The sequence below is a fragment of the Streptopelia decaocto genome, assembly GCF_964273445.1.
Source record: "Streptopelia decaocto genome assembly, chromosome: Z".
Classification (NCBI taxonomy): domain Eukaryota; kingdom Metazoa; phylum Chordata; class Aves; order Columbiformes; family Columbidae; genus Streptopelia; species Streptopelia decaocto.
Window position 1 is genome coordinate 72,891,629 of NC_138657.1, and position 24,186 is coordinate 72,915,814.

The 24,186-nt window shown below is 57.5% G+C and overlaps 4 protein-coding genes across 10 annotated transcripts in view; 3 read left to right on the forward strand and 1 right to left on the reverse strand.

Annotated features, from left to right (window-relative positions):
* Nucleotides 1-3,847: 3,847 nt before the first annotated feature.
* DCTN3 (dynactin subunit 3) lies at nt 3,848-8,115 on the forward strand. The gene is made up of 7 exons (XM_082074652.1): nt 3,848-3,981; nt 4,115-4,199; nt 5,139-5,225; nt 5,839-5,922; nt 6,547-6,605; nt 7,325-7,384; nt 7,728-8,115. Exons 1-7 carry the CDS (start codon nt 3,892-3,894, stop codon nt 7,815-7,817), a joined length of 555 nt encoding a protein of 184 aa, XP_081930778.1. The 5' UTR covers nt 3,848-3,891; the 3' UTR covers nt 7,818-8,115.
* A 2,487-nt stretch (nt 8,116-10,602) lies between these two features.
* RPP25L (ribonuclease P/MRP subunit p25 like) lies at nt 10,603-13,637 on the forward strand. 6 transcript variants are annotated; one of them, XM_082074655.1, is made up of 3 exons: nt 10,729-10,748; nt 11,625-11,834; nt 12,284-13,637. In XM_082074655.1, exon 3 carries the CDS (start codon nt 12,285-12,287, stop codon nt 12,843-12,845), a length of 561 nt encoding a protein of 186 aa, XP_081930781.1. In that variant the 5' UTR covers nt 10,729-10,748; nt 11,625-11,834; nt 12,284; the 3' UTR covers nt 12,846-13,637. The 6 variants fall into 6 exon arrangements, with proteins under 6 accessions (XP_081930779.1, XP_081930780.1, XP_081930781.1 ...); XM_082074656.1 differs by having other exon boundaries at nt 10,738-10,752; XM_082074657.1 differs by lacking the exon at nt 10,729-10,748 and adding an exon at nt 10,774-11,051.
* Nucleotides 13,638-15,967: 2,330 nt separating this feature from the next.
* On the forward strand, nt 15,968-18,543 carry ENHO (energy homeostasis associated). The gene is made up of 2 exons (XM_082074072.1): nt 15,968-16,258; nt 16,875-18,543. Exon 2 carries the CDS (start codon nt 17,187-17,189, stop codon nt 17,370-17,372), a length of 186 nt encoding a protein of 61 aa, XP_081930198.1. The 5' UTR covers nt 15,968-16,258; nt 16,875-17,186; the 3' UTR covers nt 17,373-18,543.
* Nucleotides 18,544-19,589: 1,046 nt separating this feature from the next.
* The window catches only part of DNAI1 (dynein axonemal intermediate chain 1), a gene marked incomplete at its 5' end in the record, with an annotated part of 150,475 nt that continues 145,878 nt past the window's right edge, over nt 19,590-24,186 (reverse strand). For both annotated transcript variants that reach the window (XM_082075449.1, XM_082075448.1), the window contains one exon: nt 19,590-19,824. In XM_082075449.1, the coding sequence (XP_081931575.1) occupies nt 19,720-19,824 (105 nt within the window). In that variant the 3' untranslated portion in view covers nt 19,590-19,719. The remainder of the gene's footprint in view (nt 19,825-24,186) is intronic.

The following is a 24,186-nucleotide window of genomic DNA, read 5'->3' on the forward strand; positions in this document are numbered from 1 at the left end:
GAAGCTCCCACAGAGGCCACAGGTGACCCAGCTGGAGCTGGAATGGAGACATGGACACGCATATGGGTGCCCATGGGTGCTCATGTGGGTGCACATGGGAAAGCATGGTGACGCACAGGGCTCTAAATCGCCACACAGGCACAGATCACCTGTGCTCCCTTGCAGAAACTCAGTGACATGCGCTAGTGTATGCACGCTCACACACAGTCACACTCGCACATACGTGTGCAAATGTGCATTCTCACACGTGCACGCACGTGCAGCCACCCACACATAAGAAAAGGCACAGGGGGCTCCCATGGGAGCAGATACCCCTGACAACCGCAGCCATGAGGACAGGCCCACCCCTGCCACCCAAGGGGACAGAACCTCTTGTTTCTAGGGGTCACCTCTGGGGACACCCCGACCCCCGGCCCCAGCCGGGCAGCTCGGGCGCTGTCCAGGGTGCTGCAGCCGGGCCGCCTGCCCTGGAACTGGCATCGGGGTGCATAGGAGACATGTTTGGGCATGTGGGGGGCATGGAGGGGACACGGGATCCCTTCAGAGGACCCTAGGGCTGCTCCAGACCTGTTCGGCCAAAGGGGCCATGTAGGTGGGTATGAGGCCGAGGAGTGGGGTGTGGGGGTGTGTGCACAAGGGTGCAGGGGGGATCTGTGTGTGTGTGTGTCTGTCTGTGTGTGTGTGTCTGTGTGGCCCCACATGGTCCCGAGGTGTTAGTTCTGGGGTGGGGGTGCCAGGGATGTGAGACAGCCAAGCCCTGGTGCAGAACTCCCACGGCACCAGCACAGCCTGACAAGCAGAGCCAGAGTAGGATCGGTGCAGCCTTAATTGGGGTCTTGTGCTCACTGTCACTGACTGGCAGAGCCGGTCACAGCTCAGTGAGCACCAGGGCCGCAGGGGGCCGGGAGGGCACACGCAGGCCCCCGTCCCCAGTCGTTACGCAGCTCAGGGGGTGATGTGTGTTGCCATGCTCCCTGGGGGGCTCGGGGACACAGCTGCTGTCACCTGAGTAACCAGCCATGATCGATGCCCACTTCTTGCATCCTGCAGGGACTGTAATTGAGCGAGAGGAAGGAGATGGAGGATGTGAGGATGATCTAGCCTAGCGAGACGAGAGCGGGATCCAGCCCCAGTGCAAGGCTGGAGGCAGGTGGCCGTGGCATCAGTGTGCCACCACAAACTCCAAGGATGGGGATGAGGTCGAAGACCTCCTCTCAGCCCCAAGGAGCAGGGGACAGATTCACTGTGCTCTGTGCTGGGCTGCACACAGACAGTCCTGTGCCTTCAGCCCTGCTCCAAGGCTTGTGAGTTGGATGAGACCCTAAAAGGTGGATGTCCTCCGACTCTAAAGCCCCACCAAGGGCCCAAGTCCCAGAACTGCCTGAATTTCTCACCTTGAGGAGGGTTGTTTTATCTGTGACTCTCTAGCATGGGGATTTGTGTATCTGTGGGCACTGGCCATCCAACTGGGCACAAGCCATGGTAGACCCGGTGCCCTCTAAACACAAAGCAGCATTATGTACACAGCTCCTGGCCCCTGCTGCAGCCCCCAGCCAATTCTACTAATGAAGCCATTTCTAATTGTTGCCTTTGTAGAACAAAGCACAGCTCTTTCTCTCTGAAGATGCCTCTTCCACAGCTCAGCTATCGATCCTTGGGAAAAAAGGCAGAGCACACAGGGCCGCAGCCAGCTCCTCCTGCCTGAGTGCTCTGCACGGCTCCTTCAGAGAGATTTGGGGGGCCACAGGGATTTCTGGGGCCCTGGGCCACGCCACAGCTCCCTCCCACAGTCTGGCAGCCCCATAGGGGAGAGGGACCTGGGGATCCTGGTGGACAGCAGGATGACCATGAGCCAGCACTGTGCCCTTGTGGCCAAGAGGGCCAATGGCATCCTGGGGTGTATTAGAAGGGGGGGTGGTTAGTAGGTCAAGAGAGGTTCTCCTTCCTCTCTACTCTGCCCTGGTGAGACCACACCTGGAATATTGTGTCCGGTTCTGGACCCCTCAGTTCCAGAAGGACAGGGAACTGCTGGAGAGAGTCCAGCACAGAGCAACGAAGATAATTAAGGGAGTGGAGCATCTCCCTTATGAGGAAAGACTGAGGGAGCTGGGGCTCTTTAGTTTGGAGAAGAGGAGACTGAGGGGTGACCTTATTAATGTTTATAAATATACAAAGGGTGAGTGTCACGAGGATGGAGCCAGGCTCTTCTCGGTGACAAACAATGGTAGGACAAGGGGTAATGGGTTTAAGCTGGAACATAAGAGGTTCCACTTAAACTTGAGAAGAAACTTCTTCTCAGTGAGGGTGACAGACACTGGAACAGGCTGCCCAGGGAGGTTGTGAAGTCTCCTACTCTGCAGACATTCAAACCCGCCTGGACACCTTCCTGTGTAACCTCATCTGGGTGTTCCTGCTCCAGCAGGGGGATTTGACTGGATGAGCTTTTGAGGTCCCTTCCAAACCCTAGCATTCTATGATTCTATGATACAGCTCCCTGCAGAAAGACATCTAGAAGGCCAAAGCTTTTTCAGGCCACAGAGGGTTTTTCCCTTGGCAAGGGGGACTGGGAGGGTCCCCATAGCTAATGAAGTACTCACTTCAGATTATTTTGACCTAAGACCCTAGTATGGGACCCCAATCAGGTTCCTCTGGTGCCTGGGTCATGGCAACGCAACAGCCAGCCCTGTGCTCACAGCCCAAGAGGAACAGGGACTGTCCTCCCACTTGGGGCAGCCCTGGCACTGCTGAGGTTACATGGGCATGACAGACCAGTGGCAGGCTGAGCCTTGGGCTGCAGGGAACATCACAAGGTGCTTTCAAGGATCTTGAACTTCTCCTTCTGCAGTTTGGAAAGCTTCTGGTCTTCATGGTAGGTGTTGCTATCATCAGCTTATTCAGAGAAGGGCAATGAATCTGGTGAAAGCTCTAGAGCACAAGTCTGATGAGGAGCAGCTGAGGGAACCGGGGTTGTTTAGCCTGGAGAAAAGGAGGCTGAGGGGAGACCTTATCGCTGTCTGCAACTACCTGAAAGGAGATTGTAGCATGGAGGGGTTTGGTCTCGTCTCCCCAGTAACAAGTGATAGGAAATGGCCTCAAGATGCACCAGGAGTGATTCAGATTGGATATTAGGAGTTTTTTTTCTCGCGGAAAGGGTTGTCAGGCCTTAGAACAGCCTGCCCAGGGAGGTGGTTGAGCCACCATCCCTAGAGGTGTTTAAAAGGTGCGTAGAGGAGGTTCTTAGGGGCATGGTTTAGCGTCAGTGTTAGCAGGTGGACTCGATCTTAAAGGTCTCTTCCAACCAAAACGATTCTGTGACTCAACTGTGAATCCATCTTGTCCGCTGAAGGTATCCAGGTTCCTGCGAGTGCGGCGCAGGCAGCGGCGGGGCTGGGCTTGGCTGCTGCGTCCATAGCATCTCCCTTCTCAGCGAGCCTCAGTGCAGCGGTCAATAAGAGGAAGGTGAACCCAGGCAGGCCGAGGCCTGGGGGAAAGCCTGCGGCAGCCTCCTGGATTTCAAAGGCCCCGCATCCAGGCGGCCCATGGATCGCTATATCAATTTCTTTTAATACATCTGAGCGCTTCTTTCCTGGAGGACCCCACCAGAATAGAAGCAGCGATCGACAGCCCCGGGGCGGCGAGAGGGCTGCATGCCTCCCTCTGCAGTGCAAATCACCATCGACCGGCCGCAGCGTCCCTTCCTCGCCTCTGCCGGGGGCTCCGCGCCTCCCGCCCCGCTCCCCGGGAGCCGCCTCCCCGCTTCCCACCCTCCCGGCTCCCTCGCCCCGTCCCGCTCCGTCTCCATGGCAACGGCGCCTCCTAGCAACGTGCCGCCATGGCAACGGGGAGGGGAGAGCCGGAAGTGGCGTGCGGCTCCTTCCGGCCAGCGGCGAGATGGCGGCGGGGGCGGCGGAGCTGCAGCGGCTGCAGTGGCGGCTGGAGGAGCTGGAGCAGCTCGTCGGTGGCGGCGAGGGGGCCGGAAAGGTGCTGGGGGGGGTTCCGCAGCGAGCAGGGGGCGGCTCTGTCCGCCCTGGGGTCCGGCCCGGCCACCCCCCGGGGCCAGGCGCAGGCCCGGCGGGCGTTGACAGGCCCGCCCTCTTCCTCTGTGCCTCTGCAGGTCGCGGACGAGCTGGTGAAGGTGCAGGTGGCGCTGAGCAATATCGCCGGCAAGAAGGAGAGGATCAAAATTCTATTTAAGAAAAGTGAGCGGTTGCGGGGACCCGGGGGTGCTGGGGAAGCTCAAAACCCCTGTGTGGCGTTTTGCTCATCTGAACAAAATTCCCTTCTCCCTCTCCTCCTGTGAGGGCTTTTAATTTTGGGCCTTTGCATATTTGTTACAGAAATATGCAGCTGAATGAGGTGTCTTTCTGCTCAGGATTCTCCCACTCAGCTGATCGGGGGGGCTGCAACCTGTTATTTGCTTGGTGTCTGCCTGTATCTGTGCAGTGATCTGCACTGCCTGAGCAGCAGCCCTTGAAGTTTGTTGTAGTGTGAGCTCCTGAAATGATTTCTTGCATGCTTGGAAGTCCAACAGGCACAACAGAGCAGCAATACTCTGTGTGCATGGTGGGAACAATAAGGATCACACGCAGCCACTGGTGGATGGATCTTGGGAGCCACCTCTGAACTTGAGGATATTTGGAGCAGGCACCGGAGTGGTGCCTTGTCCCGCAAAGCTGCCTCTTGGCCAAGTTTTGCTGCCTGGTGGCACAGAAGGAGGAGGCCATGTAGGGAGGGTCGTTGTGGTCTAAGGCTGCAGTGGCTGTTCAGTCTAAAAGTGCAAACAGTGTATATGTAGATGATTTTAAGGACAGGGACAGACGGCTGTTGGCTGGTTTTATTTCAAGGGCAGGAAGATGCAGGTTTCACTCACCTTTAATACGGTTATATAAATAAAAAGCAAGTGTTGCGGGTGGCTGTGATGAAGCAGTTATCTGTCTTGGTCCATTTGTCGGTTCTTGGTCACAGTGCTCCAGAGTCACGTATTTTCAAGTGCTATAGAACTTAACCTGAAAAAAAAAATGACTCCAAGTGGGCAGTGTTTACAAAGTAACCTGATACATGGCATGGAGGGAAATTGCACTTGTAAACTCAATAATGTCTGTCCTACTTTTTGTCTCCAAACCTGCTTTTCACTCTAGTTGAAGATGTAATAAAGTACCTGGACCCTCAGTACATTGATAGGATGGCTGTTCCAGATGCCATGAAGCTGCAGTTCATCTTGGCAGGTGTGGTATGAAATTAGGGGAGATGGCTGGGTTTGGTTTTTTTTAGCACTGCAAAAATTGTCTTTTACATAAACTGGATTGGGATGGATTTCTTTTCTGTAGTTGTAAAGATCTGGCAAGGCACGGTCCTTAAAGCTCTCAGAGAGATGGTTGGTACAAGGATGTCTGTCACCCTTAGTGCTTCCTTGTGCACATCCAAGCTGCAGTTTTGTCCATTCTTATCTTTATAGTATTGATGAGTTTAACCCTGAATTAATAGAAGGTTGAAAAAAAAAAAAATGGAGCTAGAACAGTATTCCCTAGGTTGTGACAAAAATGGAAGACCTTTGGATGCATTTTAAACACGTTCTAGCCTTGTCCTCTTTGCCTTAAAAAATTTTGTTTGGCCTTGTTTTGGTGTAGTCTGTGAATAAAACTTGGGGGAGATTTTCCTGCCTTAACTTGGTGTGAACCAGAATTCTGGGGTAAACAACATGAAAGTCTAAATAAAATCATAAACAAGCCCCTTTCTGTGTAGCTAGATCAGCTGGAAAAGTTACTTCGCCGGTATTCATGAAAAGCCAAAGCAGTGTCCTGCATTTACTGATGTTGCTTCTTGTCCCTCCCCAACCAGAGGAGCAGGTTATTCCTTCCCGAGCAGCCCTTCTGGAGCAGGTGAAGAACCTCCAGCCCATCTTGGACAGCACCAGTATCCAAGGTATGCATGTTCTTCTGCAACTTTGAGCCGCAAATGCCACTCCAAAACTGTTGCCTGTCCTGTTTTCCTTTTTCTTCCTGAGCCTCAGACTAGAGGAGAGGACATCTAAGCACACAACCTGGTCCGAGTGAAATAGGTATAAACAAAGTATGTCTGCTCCTCCCTCAAGCTGCTCTAACATCCCATGCAATGTCAAGGAGGTGACAGAGTAGGCCAGGAAGCAGATGAGAAACAGCAGCTTGAAGAGAAGGTGGAGACGAGCAGGCCACTCCTGCCCACAAGTGATTTTATGTCCAGAATATCCCTGCTCCTGGCACCAGTGGAGATGTCTTTTTAATTGCTCGCTCTAACATTCATCCCAGTAGTTTACTCTGTAGTTCTCACTGTAGGCGTTCCCTAACTCATACCATCCAGAAGCAGTTAGCAAATAAACTGGGTATTTAATGTACAGGGTAGCTCAGGGGTTTGTGTGGTGTAAAAGGTGTGTTTGTGGTGTGTGGTGCTTGCATTCAGTGAGTGAAGTTCTGCTGTGACGTGCTTATGCAGAAGGAATGGTCTTTATTTTGCAATCTAATGTCATGTGATGAAAAACAAATAAAATGTATTTCTGTTCTCTGCTTTCAGCGGTTCCGGACCATGCAACCAAACTACAGCGACTCTCTCAAATCCACATACAGCAGCAGGTAGCGTGAATGTTCTTGGCAGTCTTCACTAGCAGGGAGAAAGAACCATTTGTTAGTGGCTGTACTGACAACTCAGCTTGAGTTGCTCATTTATAGCAGGTTTTTTTTCAATCCCGGTATATTCGTACTGCAGTCTTAAAGAAATTTAAGCACTTTGGGGGGCGTAGCCAGGATTTTTGACAATTGAGTCTGAGTTGGAAAAGTGTTTTGTGTACCATGATGCTGCTCAAAACAGAGATTTGAGTAACACTTTATAAATGGCAGTGGGTTTAACCAGCTGGCATTCCCCCTCTCACTGGGACGCTGAGGTAAAGCATTGCATGCTTCCAGTGTCCCAGTCTCTGGAAGGCTGTTGATACTGTGACCTTCCTTCCTCATTTGAGCGCTCCTGGAGCCGGTGATGAGTGAGCTGGACAGCACCTACTGCCCCCTTTCAGCATTTTGATGTGTTTCCGTTCTGGAGCAAGCAAATCATGGATGCTGACTGAGAACAGGCAGGCACTAGTGCAAGCCCGGGGGCTTTGGTGCTTCATGCACTTGGGCATTTGTAACCTTTCTCTTGACCATGGAAACACTGCAGTGGGTGGCCACAGCCAGGACCTGAGCTCTAATCTCAGCACTGGCCTTGGATGAGTTTCCCACTGTGCTGTCAGGGACTGGGATGACACGTGTCTTTCAGATGATATATTGCTTGCTCACTGATGCTTTCCTCTTCACAGGAACAGCGTCAAGATCTCACCAACGGTGTCAAGAAGCTCCTTGAAGACTACAACAAAATGGTATCCTTTGAGCCTTGGGCCTGACACAGCTGAACTGCCCACTTGTCCCTGGGCTGCCTTACCCCATCAGATATTGTTGGAAGCCCGCAGTCCCCAGCCTCAGTGTTTAATGGCCAGTGCGCTTTCTGACATGGTGACACCTGTGTCGCTGTCTTACTCCTGTTAGGAGCAGAGCCAAAGGATTGTTTGAGTCCATGCTGGCTTTCTACAGCTTGGTGTCCCAGGCCTCCTTCCTCTCCCAAGGAACTGGGATTGTAATGGTGCTGTCGGGCTGCCAAGGTGCTCCGACCTTGCTTTCTTCCCTGCAGTTTCTTATGTCTCTTTCCTTAAGAGTCACATCCAGACCCTGCTTCTCTCCAAGCAGTTTATCCAGTGGAATGAAATACTGACGCAGCTGGAAGCAGCCAAGGAAGCCAAACCTGCGGCAGAGTAATGGAGAGGACTCTGCTGGCCTTGGGTCTCTCGGGAGAGGCCGCAGAATGGCGCACACCCCCTTGTCTCCACATCTACCCACTCAGCATGAGCATGCTGCAAGTGACATTGCAGGCTCTCGGGAAGCACCCTGGCTCTGTGGCTGAGCTGTCTTGGCCTTGAATTGAAGCCACGCTACTCCTTTAATATGCCACTGATTGCAAATCTTGCACTTCCCTGAAATACATTTTGGTTTGTAACATATTTAAAACCCCCTTTCTGCTCTTTCTGTGAACGGTAGTAAAGTCCTGAAGCGCTAACTGGCTTGTCTCTTCCTCCCCTGGGTGCAGCTGTGGCACAGACTGTCCCTCCCTGTGTGGTATTCTTCAGGCAGTGAATTCTGGAGTCCTCATGGCAGCCTGCAGGAGTTTGTCCAAGGCTGGATGAAACCACTGGCAAGGAAAGGTAAATCCTGTCCCGTCCCACAGCCTTCCCCAGGCTATGGCACATGGTCTTATGGCTCTTCCCGTTCACTTGAGCTGCCTGCGCCAGCAGAATCCAGCCTGACTGGGCTTTTCCGCCAGGCTGTTCTCCCATCCCTGCGCTGGGAGGAGGCAGCAGCTCTTGCCTTTATCCCCCCCACCCCCCTCGGTGGCTGCTGCAAGCCAGAGCCCGTGGCCATCCCTTTCCCCTCCAGAGAGGGCTGTGAGCTGTGCCGTGCCTCCTCTGGCCATATCCCAGAGTTTCTTCTGGCACAACGAGTTTGAAGTCCCAAACCCTCCTGCTTGGTGAGACATGGACCAGCGGTGTATGGGTTGGGACCCTGGAGGAATGGGGCAGGATCCCAGGAGGGAAGCGCAGAGGAGCCTGGCTATTCCCGTAGTGGCCCCTGGTCAGCAAGCTCCCCCCTGGGCACACGGCAGTGGGGCTGCCAGCCTGCAGAGAGCCCCTGGCTCCTTGTGGGTGCCTGGGAGCACAGCTGGGACGGGGCAGGGACTTGATGTTACAGAATCACAGAATGGTTGGGGTTGGAAGGGATCTCTGGAGATCATCCAGTCCAACCCACTTGCTAAAGCAGGTTCACCAAAGCAGATCACACAGGAAGGTGTCCAGGCGGATTTGGATATCTCCGGAGAAGGAGACTCCACAGCCTCTCTGGGCAGCCTGTTCCAGGGCTCTGGCACCCTCAAAGTAAAGTTTCTCCTCACATTCAGATGGAACCTCCTGTGCTTCATTCTGTGCCCGTTGTCCCTCATGCTATTGTTGAGCAGTAGAGTCTGGTCCCATCCTCTTGACACACACTGTTCAGATTGATAGGCATTGAAAAGATCCCCTCTCAGCTCCTTTTCTCCAGGCTGAACAGACCCAGCTCTCTCAGTTTCTCCTCATAAGAAAGATGCTCCAGACCCATAGTCATCTTTGTAGCCCACTGCTGGGAGTTTTCTGCTGGAATTACTGCTTCCAGTAATTCCTTGTCCTTAAACTGGAGAGCCCAGAACTGAACACAGAACTCCAGACGTGGGCTCACCAGGGCAGAGCAGAGGGGGAGGACAACCTCCCTCCACCAGCTGGTCACACTCTTCCTAGTGCCCGCTCCTCCCGGTCGGACATTCTGTGATTCCGTGACAACCGGGAGCACCGCGAGGCTGCTTCAGGAACGACATGTGCGCACGGAGACGCCCGGGGCAGGAGGGAGCTGGGGGATGCTCACTTTGGGAACACGGGGTGGCTGTGACTGGGGCCGGGGCGGGCAGAGGCGGCAGGGCTGTCACTCAGACCGGGGCGGGCAGGAGCGGCTGGGCTGTCACTCAGACCCGGCTGGGCTGTCACTCAGACCGGGGCGGGCAGGAGCGGCAGGGCTGTCACTCAGACCGGGGCGGGCAGGAGTGGCCGGGCTGTCACTCAGACCCGGCTGGGCTGTCACTCAGACCGGGGCGGGCAGGAGCGGCAGGGCTGTCACTCAGACCGGGGTGGGCAGGAGCGGCTGGGCTGTCACTCAGACCGGGGCGGGCAGGAGCGGCAGGGCTGTCACTCAGACCGGGGCGGGCAGGAGCAGGCAGGGCTGTCACTCAGACCGGGGCGGGCAGGAGCAGGCAGGGCTGTCACTCAGACCGGGGTGGGCAGGAGCAGGCAGAGCTGTCACTCAGACCGGGGCGGGCAGGAGCAGGCAGGGCTGTCACTCGGACCCGGTGCGGGCAGGAGCGGCAGGGCTGTCACTCAGACCGGGGTGGGCAGGAGCAGGCAGGGCTGTCACTCGGACCCGGTGCGGGCAGGAGTGGCCGGGCTGTCACTCGGACCGGGGCGGGCAGGAGCGGCAGGGCTGTCACTCGGACCGGGGCGGGCAGGAGCGGCAGGGCTGTCACTCGGACCGGGGTGGGCAGGAGCGGCAGGGCTGTCACTCAGACCGGGGTGGGCAGGAGCAGGCAGGGCTGTCACTCGGACCGGGGCGGGCAGGAGTGGCCGGGCTGTCACTCGGACCCGGCTGGGCTGTCACTCAGACCGGGGTGGGCAGGAGCGGCAGGGCTGTCACTCGGACCCGGGGTGGGCAGGAGCGGCTGGGCTGCCACTCGGACCGGGGTGGGCAGGAGCGGCAGGGCTGTCACTCGGACCCGGGGTGGGCAGGAGCGGCAGGGCTGTCACTCGGACCCGGGGTGGGCAGGAGCGGCTGGGCTGTCACTCGGACCCGGGGTGGGCAGGAGCGGCTGGGCTGTCACTCGGACCCGGGGTGGGCAGGAGCGGCTGGGCTGTCACTCGGACCGGGGCGGGCAGGAGCGGCTGGGCTGTCACTCGGACCCCGCAGCTGCCCCCGCTCACGACGCGGGAAATTTCGCTGCTGGCGGCGGGTTCGCCGCTCTGACGTCATGGCCACGCGGAGCCCCACCCACCGCTCCTCCTCCGCTTCCGCCCGCCCCTTCCGGCCGCCATCTTGCCGTGAGGGGACGCTGAGGAGGCGGTAGGTGAGAGTCGCTCCCGCACCCCCATCCCGCTACAGCGAGGCCCGGCCGCCCCGCAGGCACATTCAGTGCAGCCCGGCCCCCTCTCGGGACTCTGTATGGGCACCTGGCCTCTCCGTGGGACCCTGTAGTGCAGCCCGGCCTCTCCACCGGCCCTCATAGCGCGGCCCCTCCGCCCGCCTCGTTCCCCCCAGCAGCGGCCTGGCCTCCCCTGAGGGAGCCATCCGGCTTCCCCGCGACCCGGTAGCCTCATCTGGGTGTTCCTGCTCCGGCGGGGGGATTGGACTGGATGATCTTTTGAGGTCCCTTCTAATCGCTGATATTCTGTGATTCTGTGGTAGCCGGACCTTGTTCTGCCCCCCCGCGCGTTCCCTTCCCTGCGGCACCAGCCTCGCCTGACCCCATCCCCGCAGCAGTGGCTTCTCCGAGCCCTCTCACCCGTCCCCGCCCGCAGCAGTGCCTGGGCTTTCCGAGCCCGGACAGCGCACAGCTCTACCTTCCCCGCCGTGCTCTGGCTGCTCGCATCACCTGTCGCAGCCTTGTCCACAGCCCCTATAGCAGAGCCTGCTGCTGCTCTGCCCCGGCGGAGCCCATGCTGGGAGCCACGGCCTCGGGGGACAGACAGAGAGGGGCGTTGACCTGCCCTGTCTGCACAGTGGATGGGGTACAAGGTGCTGGCTCTGGGTGAAACAGGGCTCATGAGCCTACCGGGCTTTAGTGCTACATTCTTGGGTACCTTGGGTTTTCTGTGTAGGGGAGTGGGGTATCCTATGCAGACTAGGCAGGCGTCGGTAAGGAAGGTGATGTGGAGGAACCTTGTCTTGGCAGAGAGGGAAGCTCCAAAATGGAACCTGTCTTTGTTTACTTTCCCTCAGAGAGCTGCTTTTTCATTCATCATGTGACTTTCTGTTGTCCTGCTTCTTCCTGGTCCTGTGTCCCCTGCCTGTAACCCCTTACTTGCTGTCTCCCCTGCGACCTGCTTTGTTTCATCAAGTCTCCAGTCCCTGGCCTTACAGCTGGGCTGGCCAGTCGTGAGGCTCAGAGCCCCACGAGCCTGTGTCTGCAACATACCTGAGCTGCTGCAGGTGAGCTGTGCCTGGATTCATCGTTTGCATGGTCTAATGTGTCTCATGGGGTGCAGCTGTGGTCAGTATCCCCCTGTCTTCTGTTCTTGATAACCTCAGCTTACCCATTTGTTCTCTGTTTTCACCTGTATTTCCTACTTCGTCCTGGTTAGGCCCACAGCACCAGCCGTCTTCATTTCACCGCCTGCCTGTTGGGGCCCAGGCTGCACAGTGGCGGTGTTCATGCTGTAGGTATGTGCTGAGGAACACTGGGGTACAAGTGACTCCTCAGCATGAGCAGCACATTCGTGCTGATCTTTTGGGGTGTGTTTTTTTCAGGATCCCCAACTCTGATAGCTCAGAGTGCCCTTTAGAGGAAAGGTTGCAGCTAATTGGAGTGAGAGTTTCTTTGTGCAGCCATTTTAGTGGGCGTTTCTATTAATGGATCTGTTTTCCTTTCAACACTGCAGAATGGAGAACTATAAGAAGACCAAAATTGTGGAGAAACCTTGTCCTCTTCCTTTTACTGACCTGCCCCCCGATATTATTGAAATGAAGGTGAAGGACGGGAGCAAAATCAGAAATCTGATGAGCTATGCCATCAGCAAGATGGAGCTGGACTCTGTGAGGCAGATCCTTTTCACTGGCTCGGGCAAGGCCGTCAGCAAGACCATTACCTGTGTGGAAATCATGAAACGAAGGCTCAAAGAGCTGCACCAGATCACCAAAGTGCTCTTCAAACAGATCGAAGAGATCTGGGAACCCATTGTTCCTGAGGCAGGCCTCGATGCCTTGACAGTGAAGAGAAACATTCCTGCCATATGTGTCCTACTCAGCAAGGACGCCCTCGATCCCCAGGAGCCGGGATACCAGGCTCCAGGCTCCTTTGATACCTTTTGGATCGAGACGCTCAAAGCGGACTCCCAGGGCCAGGTGAAGAGGAAGCAGGGTGGAGGCAGGGGAGCTGGCAGCATGGGAAAGCACGCTCGTCCCGCTGGAGGAGCACCCGGGGAGTCCTGCGCCAAGTCCTGAGACACCCACTCTGTGTTTGGCTGTAGTTTGGGATGGTTATGGCAACAAGCCAGCTGCTGTGGCTGGAAAGCTGCTGCTGAACACGGAGGCTTGCGGAGGGTGCTTACGGGGAGGGTAGGAGAAGTTAACTGTTTCAAAATGGATGTGATTGTAGCTGTCTTAAACTGTGTTTTGACAAGTTCCCTTGTCAAAGGCTGCCAGGCTGTGCTCCTTAGCGTGCGTTTCAGGGGAGACAGGAGTCGTCTCTGCTTGAGCAAGGACCGTTGGTGTCTTGTCGCTGAGCCCCATGGAACGGCTGCTCGCTGCAGGGTTTTGGCTGCTCGGAGCAGTGGCCACACATGCCAGGTGCCCACTGCTGTGGCAGGTGGAGGTAGCTCTTGCCACGGTACAGAGGACAGATGAGACCCGATGGGGATTCCCCTGGCTGCTGCCTGCATCGCTGGAGCTCCTGAGTGCGGGCAGTGGGGCACGGGGCTGGGTCGGCAACTTCTGTGCCTGAAAGTCTGTGTGCTGCTGAGCCTGTTGGGCGGTTTGAATGTAGGACTGCCGGGACACAACTCCATCTGCGATTGTGTGCATGTCGCACCCTTTCCGTCCTCCTTTTGCCTGGGTGGAGCTGATGGTTCCATCTCTCTGCCAAAGTGGCATGAGTTGACTCATGTCATAACCAGCCTGAAATCTTGTTGCTGTGTGAGTGCTCTGGGGTGGTGGTAATGGTAAGCTTTCTTTCCCCTTTCTGCGCCTTTATAATGCACAAAATAGGTTTAAAATAAAGTTTTACTTTTCATGTAACATGAAATTTGTCATGTCTTCCTCCTCCCACTGGAGGTCACCCTGTGAGCGTGGCTGCAGCTGCCGGCTGCAACTTTGCTCTTTCAGCTCTCCCAGAGGTCTCGGGGACCCGTAAGATTTTTCCTCTCACGACTGTAAATGCACCCTGATGCGGGGGGAAGGTTTTCGTCCTGCCTTGGCCATTCACCTTTAATATACAAGAAAGGTGTAGGTTGGTTTTGTGTTGTTTTTTTTTTTTTGGGGGGAAGCGTTTTGGTATTCTTTCTTTTATCTTTTAAACCCACCAGAACTGAAGTGTCAAAAATACTTTGACCCAAACTCTGCTGAGTGAGGCACAGAACATCTTTTTTTTTTTGCGTAAGTTTCCTTTCTGTATCAGCGCTGGTTGGTAACGCTGGGCAGGAAGGAAGTTCTGTTCCCTGTGCCAGACTGAGCTCTCCCCAGAACACCCCTGGCTCACTCCGTGTCCTGAGTGCTGCCTGTCCTGCCTGCTCTTCTGGGTCGCTGCCCGTGTTGGTGAGCTCCAGCTGGGCCTGATGCTCTGCTTTTGTCCGGTTGACAGAAAACAAGCATTTGGAGAATGGGTTTTACCTAAATTGGGGGAGCAGGGGAGAGGTGGGACAAGTCTTCACCCTCTCACACAGCATGCGGGCGTTTGCCTCACAACAGCACGAGCTGGGACAGTGCCAAGTTTATGCTCCTCATCCTCCCCTTCTGGAGGTCCTGTTGCGCTCTGCCCAGCTGTTGTCACCACAGCTTATGAGGTGCTGGGGGAAATGCCCAGAGCTCTCTGCTCTGACAGCGCAGGTGAAACCTGGGAACAGGGCAGAGTTAAGCTGGTGTATCTTGGTGCTATTTCCAGCTGCTGCTCCCTTGCAATGAAGGAGGAGACTTGCTTTTCTTGACTAATTAACGGATTAGCCATAAATGCCAAGGAAAGATGTTTGAGTGTCTGATCAGACAGCTTCTGACATTGCAGCAACCGATGTGTTTGTTTACTGTAAAAACACCCTCAGAGCAGAGAGACGGATCCTCAGACAGCCTGTATGATCCTCCCTTGTGTCAGTGGCATGTTTGACACCTCATCAAAGCTGCAAAATGATTTTTATTGTTCTGCTGTTCGGAAGTTACCTCGGCTGACTGCAGCAGATCTCCCTTCTGGGTGCTGCAGTCCTGGCTGCGCTGGAGCTTTCCTTCCCCAGGGCTGGAGAGGGAGCAGCTGCCCACCGCACCAGGCCCAGCCGTGGCTTTTCAGAGCAGCTGCAGGTGCTGGGCCCTGCGTGTCTCCACGAGCCTGCACAGCTGTGAGGAGAGTCCTGTGTGCCCCCAGCCACCTCCCCTGCGTGCCCCGTCTGTCCTTCACCAGGAGCATCCCTCCTTTCCCACACCAGAGCACCTCCAGCTCCAGCCCCATACGTAGGCTGGCGGTTGTGGCTCAGCAGGCGTGTGCTGCCCCGTGCCTCAGTTTCCCCCTGGACAGGATGAGGAGAAGCCAGCTGTGCCTATGAGGCTTCTGCTGCCCAGATTCCCAGGGCACTGAATGTCCCTAAATGACCTGTCCCCCGCACCTCCACGGACTGGGGTGCTGCCTGTGCCCGCCCCCTGCCTGCCTGCAGCCCTGTGTCCAGGCAGGGATCCCAGCCCAGCCCTGGCTGCTCCGTCTTCAGCATCACCTGCCCCTGCGTGCAGGGTGCCGGGTGAGTGTGTGTGAGCAGGCCAGGCAGCAGCAGGTGGTTTCGGTCAGGACAAGGCAGCAGGAGGAATGGGCCGGGCCGGGCCGGGCAGGCAGGGGCAGCGTGGGGAAGGCAGCACGGGCAGGGCAGACAGAGCAGGGCAGGCAGAACACGGAGGGCAGGCACAGCACCGTGGGCAAGACAGGCAGGGTAGCGGAGGGTGAGCGGAACGGCAGGGCGGAGCAACAGCGCGGGCAGGGGAGGGAGCGGGGACAGGGCAGGGGGGCAGGGACAGGGCAGTACAGGCAGCGGGGATGGGACAGGGCGGTACCGGCAGCGCGGATAGAACAGTACAGGCAGCCGGGACAGGGCAGTACACACAGGGAAAGGGCAGGAGGGACAGAGCTGTACGGGCAGAGCGGTACGGGCAGGGCGGCACGGGCAGGAGGGACAGAGCTTTACGGACAGAGCGGTACGGGCAGGAGGGACAGGGCAGCGGTCACAGAGCTGTACGGACACGCTGCACACTCCGGGTCCGGGCCGGCAGAGCGCGCGCTGCCCGGCGCCGCTTTCCGCCCCTCACGTGGGCGCCGTCCGAGGAGGCGGGTCCTGAGCCGCGGGCTCGCCCAATGGCGCGAGAGCGATGGGGGGCGGCCACCAATGACGGGGCGGGGCGCCGGCAGGGCCCGCCCTCCGGTGCCGGCGGGAGGGAGCGGGCAGCGCGCGGGGCTGCAGCGCCCGCTGCGCGGCCGGAGGCGGCGGGACCGCGCCTGGGTCCGCAGCGGCACCGGGCACCGCTCCGCACCGCGACCTCGCAGCGGGGCCCGGCGCCGGCACAGCGCTCTGCGCCTGGACACCGCGCCGGGACCCCGCTCCGCACAGGGCCCCGGCTCCGGCAGCGCTGCCCGCCCGCCGGCGGGGTCCCGGCGGTCCTCGGAGCGGTGGCAGGTAGGTAAGGCCGGAGCCCCACGACGGGCGGGCGGGTTCGGCGGGACCTGTTGCTGCTGCCCGGTGCGCCGCTGCGGGCCGGGGGCTCCGTGAGTGTCCCGTTCCTCGGCGGGGCGGGGGCTACAGGCACCGGGGACCCCCAGCATCGGAGCTCAGCCTGACCCGGGTAAAATGCACAAGGGGGGCTGCCCTGGCCCCCGACCTGCTGCCCGCCCAGCTGCTCGCCCCGTTTTGCGGTGCGGGACCTCACGGAGGAGTCCAGGCGGCAGGAAAAGCAGGAGGAACGCAGAGAGGGGACAAGAGCTGGGCAAAGTCTGCCAGAAATCACCTCGGGAATGCCCCGGGCAGGGGGGTTTGGTCCGGGATGAAGCAATGGGTCTCCCACCGGGGACACCTCCAGCTTGGTGGCCCTTGCAGGAGCCGGGGGGGGACAGCTGGGGTGTGGGGCGTTGGAAAGGTCCTCCCAAACAGCAGCTGACTTGGGAGCTGCTGAAGCCTCCAGATCCCATCGGAGCCCTTTGGGTCGCTGCCCAGTGGTGTCCCCACAGCCCTTCCTGGGGGGCTCGAGCAGACACTCTACTTGTGCTGGTGGTGACCATGACTTTCTCCCTTCCAGGTGCAGGAGGGAGGAGAAGGGACCCCGTGTCCCCACCGACCTGCCAGAGGCGGGGAGGCTGAGGAAGATCTCTGTTCAACCCTTCCCAGCGGTGCAGCAAAGCCAGAACAGTTGCGAGTGGCCAAACAGTGACAGGGTGACGCCGTCCTGCTGCCTGCCTGGCCCCAGCTCCATTCCATCACCGGCACCACCGCCATCCCTACTGTCCCCTGCCAATGCCAGCGGGTGGAGGCTGCACGCTTGATCGCTGCGCTGGTATCCCATGCGTGGGGCTGAGCTGTGGGCTCTACCTTTCCCTGTGGGACAGCGGCGATGGGGGCTGCTCTCTCCACCGGAGCGGTTGTAGCAATTTCTTTTAACTGTGTTATCGTGTTGCTCATCCTCATCCTCTTCCTCATCCTTTGCAAGGCCTGCAGGACCCCCTCATGCCCCAGGAAGAGCCCAGCTTCTGATGTGGATGAGGCAAGGAATGAAGAGAAGTACCTGCTGCAGCCCTGAGCTGCCTGGGGACTTGGGTAACCGGCTGTGCTAAAGGCGCCACACCAGCCTGGATGCCCGTGCTGGGACTGGGGTGCTGGATGGGGCAGGATGAGAGTAAAGGGGATGTCAAGCTGCTCTCAGGGGCCACGGTGTGGGGCATAGCCTGTTGTCTGCATGATTTTGGTGTGTGAAATCCCTGTGGATGCCCACAGTGACCATGGGGATGGAGCAAGAGCGGCTGGGGACGTGCTACGGGGACAATCCTGCCTGTTCCAGTGGCCAGCGAGCGCAGCAGGCGCCCTACCCTCAAGCACACCCCATGTTCATGGCCCGGGCCAGTGGTCACCATGTCGCAGACCTGAGCGGGGCTGGTCAGGGGCTCACAGCAGGGCTGGCACAGGCGCCTGTCCCCGAGCAGGGGACAGGCAGAGCAGGTTCGGGTGTCTTTGGGGATGGCCCTGGGGTGCTGTGTAGCCACAGCCTCCAAAGGGCATTTGGCACCCGTCTGCTCCGGCAGGCAGTTTAACGAGCCATGAGAGGGTCTGCATGGTCTGTCTGTTTGTCCCTGGTCTGTCTGTTAGTCCCCTCCAGCGTTAGCACTAACACTGCCAGGCAAATGGCCCTTCTCACTGGCTGCGTGTCCGTGCCTGCCCTCCTGCCTGCTCCCAGCTGAGGCCAGCCAGTGGGGTTTGACCTGCCTGCAGGCAGCAGCAGATGTACCCCCACTGGCATCCCCATCCCTGTCTAGAGCAGACTGGGACGGCTTTTTGCTGCGGAGGTGGGAGACACAGGGAGAGATGAGGGTGCCTGGCCAAACAGCACTGAAGGGTCTTCCAGCCCCGATGCTCCCCGGGGACCACAGTGGCTCTGTGGGGAGGGATGCTTGTAGTCTGGCTTGTCTCCAAGCCCGGCAGCTGCCTGCGCCTGCCCTGCCTGCAGGGCTGTGGGTTCCAGAGGGCTCTGCCCTGCCCACCCCAGAGCTGAGCAATAGCCAAGGTCCCTGCTGGCACAGCCGCTGCAATATGGGGATAGAGGGGTGGGCTGTGCTGGGAGGGAGGCCGACCACGGTCCCTGTGTGGGCTTGGTCAGGCTGGGCAGAGCCTGCAGTTCCTCCCCCTGTCAGGTATAGCTAACGCATCCCTTTTCAGCCGTGTTTTTACTAGACTAATAAACTGATTGTAGGACCCAGGTGGTGTCTCTGAGCTCTGCCCTGGCAAATTTGGGGGAGGCGGTGTGTCCTGCCCATCCCGCAGGGCTGAGCAGCAGCTGTACCAGGGCCAGTGGCCAATGTCCCTGCAGGACTGCGGGCAGTTTGCTGGGTGATGGTGACAAGAAAGGGCTCATGTCTACATCCATCTGTGGCTTTTAAATGCTGAGTGAGGAACGTGGCTGGGTGTTTCATGCCTGCAGCATGTCTGTCAGCAGGGAGCACGCCCCAGCCCCAGTGCTAGAGGCACCAGAGAGTTTCCACGCCATGGCCTTAGGTTGCAGGGATTCTTGCAGGGGACGCAGGCCAGTGGAGCAGATGGAGGAACCCTGCCACCACCCCTGCCTGGTGGAACCAGGGCCTCTGGTCCCCAGTCCCAATAGCTGTGTACAAGGCTCCAGCGGTGACAGCCCGTCCCTGCTCATCAGCATGCGGTGAGGCCACCACAGCGCCTGCTGCCACCGCAGCCACCTAGCAGCTAATCCCTCTGCCGCAAAGCACTGGAGCGACAGGGAGGCTCTGCAAACCCCGGCGCCCGGTCGTTACCGCAGCTGCCAGCTGGGCAGAGGCGGCTGAGCCCCCCTGGGGAGAGGGGAGCTGTGAGCATCCCGAAACTGGTGGCTGGCAGCTGCTGAGGTACCCTATTTGCAGTGATGGCATGTTCCTCTGCCACACAGGAGCGGCTGTTGCGGGGGGACAGGCCAGGACCCCAGCCACTCTCTGGCTTAGGCTGCCACCCCAAAATCCAGGGGGCTGTGCACAGCTGACCCCACAACTGACTGTGGGGCTGCAGCTCATTCTCTCTGGCCACCACTCATGGTGGGACTGGCTGCCATGAGCTGCAGCCCTGAGGTTCCACAGGGGAACCAGCCCTCAGCTGCCCTCCATGGGGCTCTCACCCAGTGCAAGCCAAGGGTGGGGAGAGCTGAGGGCTGTGCAGCTCTGCAGGACCGAGTGCGGTGAGGTCTGACCCCAGAGATGGCTGCACGCCGCAGCTCTCACAGCACCCCTGTTTATTCGTCTGGGCACGGAGATGAAGTGTTCCCGCTATGCAAAGAGCGGGCGGCACAGGGCCCGTGGCTTGCCTGCCAAGCAGCCAGCCATCAAAGCCGGGCTTGTTTGGCAGGTGACTCCCAGCAGAGCCATCATTCTCCCCGCTCACTCCTCTGTCTTGTCCTCTGGCTCTCTCACCAGGTTAAGCAGCTTCTCCAGCTTCGGAATTTCCACCTCCGGACCCTTCTTAACCTCCTGGCCTTTCTTCTCCTGCAAAGACAGCAAGCAGGGCAGAGCTGTGAGCAGCAGGACGGTGTGGATGGGGAGGGGTCTGTGCAGGGAAGGATTCTGTTCTGCTGTGTCCCAGCTCACAGCCCTCGCTGGGGGCTGATCCACAGGGGATCCCTGTCCCTGTATTTCAAGCCCAAAGTGCCATGAGATGTGTAAAAGCCCCCAGGGTCTGAGGAAGGGCCGTAAGCAAAGGTTTAGGTGGGGATGAGAATGGATCTGTTGATCCACAGTGACACAGACCATGTTCTGCCTTTCTCCTCCCAGCCCTGCTCAGCCCTGTGGGACCTGACTGCCCTCTAACCCCCCCAGGTTTTCCCCCAGGCACTGGGGACATGCCAAGGCATGCAAAACTCCCAAAGCAGTCACAGTAACGCAGATGTCCAAACCTCCCCAAAACAGTCCTACCACACACGTTCCATGCCAGTGCTCCCGGGAAAAAGCAGCCCCAGGAGCAAGGATTGGCCCTTTTGCACCCAAATTTGTTTCCCCAGGAGGGCAGGTGGGTGCTGAGAGCCCCTAACCCAAGTGAATGAGTCCCAGGTGGGCTGTTAGCTTGTCACTGAGTCTCCCTTGCCCCTGGGCACACCACAAACCTGTCCCTGTGCCTCACCATGTGCTGCAGTGCCAGCCCGGACATGTGCCCCAGCATTGGTGGTGAGGACAAGCCTGTCCCACAGTCCCCAGCACCCGTCCCAGCCCTCCCAGGGTCTCGCTCCCCAGGTGCTAGAGCAAACCGCCAGCATCTTGGCAGAAATCACATAGCATGAGGGAAATAAGCCTGTTCAGTTCAGTCCTCACTTTCTTGGGAGCAGCAGGAGCTTTCAGGGCTGGTGGAGGACAATGTTCCTGCTCAGCATACCAGTGCCACTCATTGCTTTGGGCAGAGCGTGTCCCCAGGCTGTGGGCTACAGCATCAGCGTGTTGCTCTCAGTGCAGTGTGGAGTCTCTGGGAAATTGATGTCGGGGTTTTGGCTCTCCAGATGCATACGCAGCTGCAGCAGAGGAATTTTCCAACATGCATTCAGCACAACCAGGCCTCCTGCAGCTGAGCATCCACCCCATGGGGTTCCTCCAAAGCAGCATTCACCCGGTCACCGCATCCCTTTGCTCCATGCTGCCTTCTGTTCACAGCCTTCCCCTTCACCAGCCTGCTGGCTCTTGTGATGCCGCTAGATTTGGGGAGGGTCCCTGCTCTGGGCCTGGGAAGCTCCTTTGTGCTCAGCGTGCCCCTGAGCGTCCCATGAAGCAGATGCCGATCATGGGCAAGCAGGAGGGCCGGTATCCAGTGTGACAGGCAGGCTTGGGAGAGGTGACAGTGCGTCCCTAACATAAGTGCCACAGCAAGGGGGAACATCACCAGTTGGGCTTGGAGGCAGCACAAGAAAACTGCTGTGCCAGCTCCTCTCAGCACCCCCAAAGCACGGCCTGTGCATGGAGATGCTCTCGGGAGACCAAGTGAGCAGCACACAGCGCCAGAGCAAGGAGGCCACTTGCTTTTTTCTCTGCCAGCCTAGAAAAGATCCATTATCCTCCTGCTGAATCAACTCTTCTAATGGCCCCGGGGTGCAGCGATTACAAACACGCACCTTCAGCGTTCAAAAGAAATGCCAGGGCACCAGAAAGATAAAGTTGTAGGGCTGTGGGGATGTCACTACATTTCTCTAGCAAATGTGGGCATCACTGAAGGTGAAACGAGTCCCCTGGGGATCCCCAGGCTGCTCCCTGTTCCAGGCCAGCACAACCCTGACAGAGCAGAGGTTTCCTTGGCTGCCAGAGGGCACGGCTGGAGGAATGAGGACATGTGGAAACCCCGCTTCTTCCAAGAATACAGCCCTGCTCCTTGCCTGGGAACTGCGATGAGCCATGGTTGTTTTTATTTGCAGAGTCCATCAATTGCATGCCAGGACGGTGCTGGTTTGTATTAACACCACTAAGTGAGCAATACCCTTGGTAGCCCTGGTCTGGGTGAGCACTGAGAAGGATGTTTGTACTAATGGCCCACGTCACAGCAGAGCATTGCTCTGAGCAAGAGCGTTGGGATAAACACAGCTGCTTGGGGTATTTCAGGACTTAGCTATTTTTGCAGAAAAGCTGCTTTGCTGTCTGACAGCGTTCAAAACACTCCCTTCGGCACCCTGTGTCACACACAGCACCACACACAGGTCCTTGGGACAGGCTGAAGAGGCAACTGCTTTGCTCAGATGGGAAAAGGAGATGCTGAAGCCACCATTAAGCAACATACCTCCAACTCAAGCCCTTTGCTCTCCCCACTGGTAGGGTCAGGGAGGGTCCCTGACTGATGCCTTCCAGGTAGTAATGCCAGGTCTGTGGGAACAGTGCTGAAGTCACCAGCCACAGACAAGGCTCAGCTCCTACTCAGCAAGCTGTCCCTAAAACCTTGACTTTCACACTGGCTTGCCTCCTTTGGTGCTTCTGAGCAAGCTGCAACAAAGCCACACGTAAGCTTGTAATGAGCCGTAACCGAACCAGAGCCCTAATTTAACGCCACATAACCAGGCAAGCAGGATGACACAGGGAAGCAAAATTATAATGTCCTTTCAGGGGCACTGGAACGGAAAGTTTCCCTTTATTCCTCCATCTGCTTTTCCCCGGGCGGCTCTGCAGGCTGGCTGGCGGCACCTCCACGGCACCACGGCGTTCGCTTGGATGCACACGGCAGCTTCCTACAAATCCAGGGCCTTCACCTGCGCCAGGCCTCCAAGGAGCAGCCCTTCTCAGAGCACAGCTGTTGCATTTCCCAGACTGTGTGCGATGCGAGGAAGCGTCACCTTGGTGTGCCAATGGGCTCCCCCTCCTGTCGAATGCAGTGGCCAGGTGTGGAAAGGGCACTCATAGGGCTCTGACACCCTCTGTGTAGATAAGCCCATCCTCTGCCTGCATCCTGGCTTACAACACATCCATGGGGCTCATTGGGAGCTGAGAGGGAGCCGTGGCAGAGCATCCCCCCCACGGAGCTGACAGATGCAGAGCTGAGTTTACATGGGAGATCTATCCCTGAGGAGCCCATCGAACGAGTACTAGAGCCACTCACAGGAGCATTTGCATTGATTTTATTGTCAACAGTTCCCAGCAGGAGAGCAAAATGCTCTTGGCTGAAACAGTGATGAGAGACGTGTCAGGAAAGCTCATGGCAGGGGCAGAAAAGGCTCTGCAAGGGAATGGACTCTGGCCCGCTGATGGGGTACGACCCTTGGGAGGTGAGATGGACTGCCTACATGTCCCCATGCTGCTGTGTTCACGGCCAAGTCCTCCATTGCCCTTACACTCCCTTTGCCTTATCCCAAACTCTGCTCTGGCTCTCCAGGCAGGGAAACTGAGGCACGGGGCTCCTGGCCCTGTCAGCAGTGTGGGCACAACTGCTGCCAGACCCTTGATGGTCACCTCAGCCCCAAAGGTGAGCACTGACACTGGGTGGGAAGCAGCAGGAGGATGACTGAGGTGGAGCCCCAGGGGTGAGGGCAGAGCAAGGACAAGGATTTGGATGAGGACAAGGACTGGCTATTTGAAGACCCCAGATCCCCCACCCTGGAAGCCCCAGCCCCAGCTCTCCCTGCACTGGCACAAAATCAACTCTACATCCAGGGTATGGGACTCATTCAAACTGGATTCCCTGTGTCTTGGCTGATGCTTCCATTCCCTCACTGAACAGTAAACTGCCGAGTTAATAAAACTTTCCCATAAAATCCATTATGTCGGCACTTTTCAGTATCTTTTTTTTTTTTCCCCATTGGTGGAATAATCATAAAACATCTGCTGCAAGGTTTCAATTAAACAAAGCAAAACATGTTTATGTTAAGATGTTTGTGCCTCAAAGTAGCAAAGAACTCAACTATGCTGGCAGAAACATAGAAAAGTCCCTATAACTGGCCTGGGAGCAGAGGGGACCCTTCCCCTGCTGAGCCCTGGTGGCGGCACAGACCTGGCTCTGCGCTGCTGCCATCGTGACACTGCCAGTGCCGGTCCCTGCCATTCCCAGCAGGACGGGGTTCCTGGGCACAGCTGTGCTGAGACGGGATCTGGCCACTTCACGAAGCAGCTCAGTGACTTAGAACACCAGCTTTCCATGCAAAAGAGGTTTAAGCTTTTACAGATTGATTTTGAAGGGGGTGAGAAGCTCCCAGAAGCCACCAATGGGACTGCCCAATACTCCCATCCTTACAGGATGGGGCATACAGCCTGCTAGGACTTCAGAAGTATGTTCCTTCTGGAGAAGACTTTTTCTTGTTCCTTCTGCCTTGCTCAGGGGTAGGCCAAGGTGATATCTTCAGGGTAAGGGCTCCTCTATTAGCAATATGCCGGTGACAAGTCCAGCAAAGTTAA

Coding starts and splice junctions, on each gene's coding strand:
- DCTN3 (XM_082074652.1), top strand. CDS start 3,892: ATGGCGGCGGGGGCGGCGGAGCTGCAGCGGCTGCAGTGGCGGCTGGAG. Junction 3,982..4,114: donor GCGGCGAGGGGGCCGGAAAG/GTGCTGGGGGGG, acceptor GTGCCTCTGCAG/GTCGCGGACGAGCTGGTGAA. Junction 5,923..6,546: donor GGACAGCACCAGTATCCAAG/GTATGCATGTTC, acceptor CTCTGCTTTCAG/CGGTTCCGGACCATGCAACC.
- RPP25L (XM_082074653.1), top strand. CDS start 10,657: ATGGCCACGCGGAGCCCCACCCACCGCTCCTCCTCCGCTTCCGCCCGC. Junction 10,749..12,283: donor GAGGGGACGCTGAGGAGGCG/GTAGGTGAGAGT, acceptor TCAACACTGCAG/AATGGAGAACTATAAGAAGA.
- ENHO (XM_082074072.1), top strand. CDS start 17,187: ATGGGGGCTGCTCTCTCCACCGGAGCGGTTGTAGCAATTTCTTTTAAC.